We start from the raw sequence: 7934 nt of genomic DNA on the forward strand, positions 1-7934 counted from the left end.
TAGGAAAGAAAGTGTGTATATTTATGCACCATTTTCAAGCACATCAAACAGCACACATTGAAATTTTTGTGGATTTTTTAACCTACAGGGCAAAACAATACAAACGCCATCAACAAGCAGTATTTTAAACAACCTTCAATGCATATCTTCAGCTTTTTTTGGGAAGTACAGGTTTACATCTTTCAGTTTCTAGTTATTTGTAACAGCTTATAGCAAAACTTAACATAAATCATTTTACAAGTACAGCCATCATGGAAAAGCATGGATTTTCAAGAGATGAATAGTTCTGATGGCATCTGCCTTTTCATGGTATAACTACTGGTCCGTGCTATCTTGCTTTACAGCAAGAAGACAACAAAGCTATCACAAGAATTGGAGGAGCTACTAGTACTATCAACAGGTTCAGGTTGATTGCTTTGACATTTTCTTCCTCATTCTGGGAAATAAAATGCTTTGGGTTTCATTCCTTAGTTGAATTTTAAGTCCATTCTTTGCTTTAAACCTCTTCCATTTTAATGGAGAGGTTTTCTTCATTTGGTTGACAGTTCCCGTTCTGTTGTAGCTTGACTTCATCTGTCCTTTGCGTATCTCTATTGTCTACTTCCTTGTCAGTCTCTGAATTCTGATCTTCTTTATTGTTATCTTTGTCCTACCAAAGATAAAATTATTTGACAACAAAATAGTATTTGTAGCATTATAGGCTATGACTTCCAACCAACTCTTGGTAATTTTTTTCTTTCAATTTTTACATATCTATCTTGTCTCTGCAAATTTTAGAATAGAGGTGTGAGCTTCTTTGCCCCCTCCCCCCTCTTTTTTTAAAATTAGCTTTCTTTTCAGTTGGCTGAAGTTAGGCACTTGTAACAACCCATCACCCAAAAAATTATGCCATAAAGTGATCTGTCTTTATTAACTATAGTCAGACAAAACAGAACAAGCAGCACCACGGAATGTATGAGAAATAGCTCCAGAAATTAAGATTTCACCAACATCTTTTAAATAGAACTTTTTAAACAGAAATTTTTTTTTCTTTTTTTTGTCAGGTATCTGATGCATTTTAAGGGAGTTCTTGGGTAAGATACTTAAGCATTTCAGCAGTCACCTAAACAAGCTGTTTTTTAACAGCTGAGTAATTCTCCGAGCACAACAAACTACTCTTTAAAGGTGTGCTGCTATTCAAATTCTAAGATTAAACAATTTGAAGACGTTTCTTTTCTTAATTCTAGTACCTTCTATTTTGCAGGGGAAAATCCTATACCACTCTTTCACAACTCTTCAACTTCACTCCTATAGAATCCAATATACAGACCAGGACCAAATCAGTGAGGGAGAGCTGGAGCTGCAGTGAGATTTTCTTCAAAAAGTAATCTTTTCAATATGACAGTCAAGCCACCCCTGAATACTGCTTATTAGTTAATGCTCTAAGGGAACCAGGCATGTCCTAACATAGGGCACACAATAGGAAACAAGGTGTTTCTGTAACCTAAGCACACAAACTCCTACAGGTCAACTGAAGTCCAAACATGTAGACTTAAACTGGACTACTAACCCCAACTAGCAAATACTAAACCCAAACTGATTTGGTAAGGAACAGGAGAAAAAGAAGGGAGGAGTAGAAGAAAGAAAAAGTAAAGAGAGAATTTCAATAATGGCTTCATTACCACTTCACTCTGCTGATCACGTGGTCACACAAACTTACCTTCAAAGTAGTGGTGCTTTTGTCAGATTTCTCCTTTCCCTCTTTTTCTTTACTACTTTTTTTCTTGGAAGTGGACCGTTCTCTTTCTCTTCTTTCATTATTTGTATCCCTTTCTCTTTTCTTTTCTTTCTTGTTTCTGTTTCAGAAATTTTTTATTCAAATTAGGATTTGATCCAACTACAACAAACTTCAAACCACTTGACAGCAAACTAAACTCCCAGTGTGGATGTTCAAAAAACCTCCCAAAATTTAACAAAAAAGCCCTTCACGAAGACAATGGGATTTTTTTGGCTGAAGAGAGCTAAACACTGCATGCCCAGTACACACTGTATTTGCAAAGAAAAAAGCGAATGAATCTGTATCAGATGAAGGGATTTTATTGACTTGAAGCAATTTGCAATGCTGATTGATTTGAAACTCTGTCATTGAAAGAATACCAGAGCTCAAATTGGTTAAAGTTTTGAGTTAGTTTTAAATTAAAACTGAATCATACTGACCAACTGAAATAATCTGAAATCCTTAATGCAAAGGCAGTAGAACCATGAAAATACTATAAATCCTTCCTTCTTTACTCATCATTAACTTCTATGTTTACATCAAACCAACCTTCTTGGAGAAGGAGTTCGTGAAGACTTCCTTTTTGCTGTTTTTGATGTTTTAGGAGACTTGGAGGGACTTCTACTCTTCCTTTTACGCCTTTCTCTACAGGACCAAGAAATTCAAGATCATCAAAACCCAAAAATAATAAACTCAAAGGAGATAAAAAGAGAAAGCTCTTACAATGACCTAACACATCCACTGAATTTAACAGTCTATATTACCAACAGAATATGAACTGTACCACCTAAAAAAAAATTGTACGCTTGAGTTTAGTGGGAAAGGCAAGGCTGCAAGTAGGAAAAAAAGAAGTTGTGTCCTTTCAAAATTTTCTTTTTTTAAAATCCTTATACACTTGATAACAATGGAAACACACTGAATTCAGTAATCCAGTTAAGTCTCTTCAGTCAGGAAAATAATTCAATTGAATGAAGTGCCATATTAAGACAAATGGTGTAACTTGAACAGTATGAATTTCAAAATGTAACATTACAATCTGCAGATCACTGCAACTTCAGTTGAACCTGACTGAAATTTAATTCCTAAATATATGAGTTAGAATTAGCTGGTTTAGAAGAAAATATTGCAAAATGAAGCCCAAGCTCTTGTCAAAATCAGGATAAATAAATTCTGTTGTTTGTCTTGTGGTCCTTGCTTAGCAAACTCAATGTCATCATTCCGTAACACATGGAAAAGCCTGAAGTGTTTTACAAAGCAGCTGTTTTACATAGCTATATGGAGTTTCCTGAAGTTGCCATTATGGATACTGATCTTGAATAGAACAAAAACATGAAATAACTGGTCATTTATACTGAGGCACACATTAAGTTAAAGCAAAAATTGAGCCAGTACAACTTCATTCAACATAAATGCAGAACCCATTTGTCAAAATAAGACAATTTTTTTCCTATCAACTCTTTGTACAGCAGGAAAAGCAGACTGGAAGATCACTGAAGAAAAATAGGGAAATTTAAAACTTACTTCTAGATATAGCACAAAAGCTACCTTTATGGGTAACACCTTTTGCAATTTGTGTATATTTAAATCTTCAATATTTAGAAAAGCCAAGAAAACAAAACTTATTAGATAAATAACAAATGGAAACATTAAATTATGGCCAGTATCACTACATGGATTGATACTCTGACAATATAATGTACTGTGACTGTCCTGGTTTTGGCCAGGATAATTTTCTTTCTAGTAACCAGTACGGTGCTGTGTTTTGGATTCAGTATGACAATGTTGTTGATAATACAGTGATGTTTTAGTTGTCACACTAAATCAAAGACTTTTGTTTCCCATGCTCTGCCAGCAAGCAGGTGCCCAAGACACTGGAAGGGAGCATGGCAAGGAGAGCTGACCCAACTGGTCAAAAGTATATTCCATACCATAGGCAGGGAGCTGGCTGGGAGCTGCAGACTGCCCTGGAAGATGGGCTAGGCATTGGTCTATGAGGGGTGAGCAATTGTGTAGTACATGACTTGTTTCTCTTGGGCTTCATTTCTCTCTGTACTTTCCATTACAATTATTACTGTTACGGTAATTATTTTATTTTGTTTAAATTACTAATGTGTTCTTTCCTCAACTCTCAAAACACAGAGCCTGGCAGAGCATGACAAGGTTGAACAAAGAAGGGATTGGTGAGGAAACAAAAGAAGTCAAAAATGAACTGTCATGGTTTAACTCCAGATGGCAACTAAATCCAGAGTGGCATTTGCTCATTCTGTGCCTTCTTTTGCCCCCCACTGCCCCTCAACCTCCATACCCCCATGCCACTGGGGAGGAGAATAATCAGTAAGAAAACTCCAGCACTGTACCAGCTGATAATAAGAAATTTAACTTTCTTTCAGTCAAAACCAAGACAGTGACCTCCTGAAGCTGCAGAGGACAAGATTTCTTAGGTATTTTGTTCAGCAAGCTTTTAAGTGTGATTGATAAACAAAAATATAAAATGGCCTCAAAATCGTGGACTAAATAACACAGTAACTACATCAGTTGTTCACTAGTTAACATGCATTTTGTTTTGAACATCTCCACATTTATCATCACCATTATTTAAATGACGATACTGGAAATTGATTATTCTCTCTTAGTGCTGTCACTTCGGCTACACTGAGTACATTCCCACTTTATTCTGCTTTCCAGCATACATACCTGCAAACCAAGTGCTTTAGCAATTGTGTTCAAACTAGAAACTGCTTATTCATGAAACCTCATTTTCAGTTTCTGCTCTTATTTCAAGTTGAAGAACTGTATCTCACTGCATTTGTCCATACAAAGATTTTTGTGCACCCATTTCATTAACTCTCTTGCACAATACTAATACAGCAGAATTTAAGAAAAACAAGTTCTGAATACTTTGATAGTGATTCCATGTCTCTTAATCATACACAGAAATAACATTATGCACCTCATCTGGTGCTACTGGTTCTGCTAGCCTGTAAGATAGCTCCTTTCCCTGATTTCTCTTCCCCCCGGTCTGTCTCTTCCTACAGCTAGGAATCACGAATAACCATCTTATTTCCAGTACCTGCATGCTGTATGTCAGCAAAGCAAGGTCAGTTGCCATCTAGTTCTTAGAAGGTCCTGTATGTCCTACTCCACCTTCACCTCTTCTCCAAAAAGAAGACTGTTTGCCCCGTATTTTACATTTATCAGGCAAATAATCAGAATGAACTGCTGTACTGTACGTTCAGGCAATTGAAATGCCTCATGGTTGAATTATCTTCACTGGAAAGGCCTGCAACCATTTAAACTATGCAATGTCAACCACCAAAGAGAGACCGCTAAAAGCAAGCTGTGACTGTAACCCAACCCATCCAGAATTACTTTTCAGAGAACCAAAACCATGACATTACTGAGGTTGAAATTACCTATCCCTTCCCCGCCTTACAAGAGGGTCAAACCAGAGTAGGTTATTCAGGGCCATATCCAGTCAGATTTTATTATCTCCATGGAGAAAGGAGACAATCCCTTGGGGTAACTAGTTCCAGTCTGCCCAAAAAAACCACAAAGTCAACATTAGGAAAAAAAAGCCTTTATTTCCCGTATGTCAATATGTGCCTGTCACCTCTTAATTGTCACAGGCCTCTGCTGGCTCTGTCTTCTTCATGCTCTTATTAGATATTAATACATATTTTAAGACGCTCCTTAGCTTTCTTTCTCTTTTCCAGGCTGAAGAGTCCCAGATTCCTCAGTAACCCCTTGTATGACAGAAGCTCCAAGCTCCAACCAACATCTACATTAACTTTATAAGCTTCATGGCCCTTCACCAGACTCACGCCAGTATATTTGCATGTCTCTTGTAATGGGAAGCCCAGAACAAGATTCTAAATGTGTCCTCACCAGAAGAGGGTAAGAATTACCTTTTCTGACCTACTCACAACATTGCTGGCCTCCTTAGCTGCAAGGACCTGCCAGCCAGCCTTCCAGCGAGTCAGTCCCCCTGCTATACTGGTGCAATGGCATTATTCCCGCACATGTGTAGGACTTTTCCTTTCTCTTTGTTCAATTCCATAACTATCAGTCCATTTCTCCCACCTGCTAAAGTTTCTCTGAATGATGAACCAGCCCCTCCCCACTCTCTACTGTTTGCAAAGCTGCCAAGGATGCCCTCTGTCCCACTATCTAAGCCCTTATGTTATCTTGATAACATTCGCCAGTATTGGCCTCTGCATTGATGTTCTAAGGATAATGTTATATCTGAAAAAAAATTGTAAATCCATAATAGAAAGTGTATTTTCTCATCTTCCAGCTTCAAAAGAACACTGCTCTTGTTTAACAATATCTGTATCGTATCAAAGTACAGTTTTGTACTTTGCACTAGAAGAGATGCACTAATTTGCACTAGAATTGTTTGCTCAAGTACATGACATTGGAGCCTTTCCATAGCACTTTCTTAACTAGTAGGATTCTTAAGGGGGAACAAAATTGTTGCAAACTAAAGTATGAGCTTTTGGTTACAGCCAGCTAACTACACTTGCTGTTTGGGTTTAGGAACCTGGTTTTCCACCAAGGTTCCTATATAAGCTATATATTGAAACTCATGTATTTTTCTGCACTTATCCAATTCAACACTGAGGCCTACGAACTGAAAAAAATGGTTTCAAAGCTGATAGAAGTATCTCTGTGTGGGTCTTCCACGCATGTAAATAGGAAGCTGCATATGCTTAAAGAAGAAACAGTATTTTTCCCATAAACCTCATAACACAAACACAATGTTCAGAAACTATTTCACCCTTTTTTACCTTCTATGAGCTTGGACTAGAGGAATTCTGCTTTTGTCTAGTGAAATTATGATAACAGAACTTCATTATTATAGGTAGAACTTTAGCAATTCATTCAGAATTTCATTATCTCAAGGTTACAGATATCATTTGGTATTTAAATCTGATGCAATACTACTGAACTTTAATTCCTGATGTAACAGAAAGAACCTTATCCACCAATGCTTCCGAACTTATCTTAGCTGCACTGCTTTTAGAATATGCCTGAGTTTGCTTACAGAGGTTGATTATAATCTCACAGCCTCTTTCTGCTGTACTGAATTTATCCAGACTTCCTGCCAGTTAATCTTCCCTCAGAGCCAAAACCAACATCTACATTAACTTTATTGTTTTCCTGCTTACAGTCAGTAACGTTAACGAACGTCACTTTTAACTTATACCTGGCCATCTAGTCAGATAAACAAGGTTTCTGTCTCTTCCAACAGAGATACATTCACCTTGTGAAAGGCTAGCCAGCCAAGCAATACACTTGCTTCCTGCAGTTCAGCCATCCAGCCAAAAAGTAGCAAGTACTATGGAACAACTGTTTGCAAGATCTACAGACCAAAATGTTGCAGTACGTAAGTAATGAAAGAACTACGTAACACTGACTCAAACTTTCATCAGGGCAAAGATGATGTGTACGCTGTAGGCCAGAACTTTTGGCTGTCTCCAACATACAGAAATGGCACAAGAATCATCCAATTACTGTCCTCAAGGATTATATAATATGGTTATGTGAAAGTCAAGCACCAGCAGCCCAACAAGAAACTGTTCTATCAGGCATCATATAGAGCATTTTATTACAGATGTTACTTTACAGGAAAATCTACAGAATGGAAATAATACATATTTATTTAATAAGAGACATGGTGATATCAATACATAAAAATTAGGATGGTGCCTCACTGAACTGACAAGTCAAAAAAAAGCATGAAAAATTCTAAACAAACCTGCTGGAGCTACGAGATCTTCTTGAAGAGCTATAGCTTCTTGGGGGTGTTCTGGATCTCTTATCTTTCTTCTTTTTATCATCTCTCTCTTTTTCTCGATCCTTCTCCTTATCCCCATCTTTTTCCTTTTCTTTGTCTCTGTCCTTTTCTTTGTCCTTATCTCCCTCCTTGTCCTTAATCTTTTCTCTGTCCTTCTCTCCTTCTTTCTCAGTATCTTCTTTTTCTTTGTTCTGATCTACCTCTTCCTTTTCTTTTTCCTTATCTTTATCTTTTTCCTTTTCCTTGTCCTTTTCCCTATCCCTATCTTTGTCCTTATCCTTGTCCCTGTCTTTGTCTCGGGCTCTCTCTCTGTCTTTGCTTCGCTCTTTATCTCTCTCCTTGTCCTTCTCCCTATTTCTCTCTTTATCTCGCTCTCTTTCC

At 37.4% G+C, this 7934-nt stretch overlaps 1 protein-coding gene across 1 annotated transcript in view; it reads right to left on the reverse strand.

Annotated features, from left to right (window-relative positions):
* Positions 1–119: 119 nt before the first annotated feature.
* Positions 120–7934, reverse strand: part of SREK1 (splicing regulatory glutamic acid and lysine rich protein 1) — a 25441-nt gene continuing 17626 nt past the window's right edge. Inside the window, 4 exon segments of the mRNA XM_017747073.1 lie at positions 120–649; positions 1700–1835; positions 2306–2401; positions 7515–7934. The exon segment at positions 7515–7934 is cut by the window's right edge and continues 27 nt beyond it. Coding sequence (XP_017602562.1) covers positions 497–649; positions 1700–1835; positions 2306–2401; positions 7515–7934 — 805 coding nt within the window. The 3' untranslated portion in view covers positions 120–496.

Source organism: Corvus brachyrhynchos, unplaced genomic scaffold, assembly GCF_000691975.1.
Source record: "Corvus brachyrhynchos isolate BGI_N302 unplaced genomic scaffold, ASM69197v1 scaffold131, whole genome shotgun sequence".
Classification (NCBI taxonomy): domain Eukaryota; kingdom Metazoa; phylum Chordata; class Aves; order Passeriformes; family Corvidae; genus Corvus; species Corvus brachyrhynchos.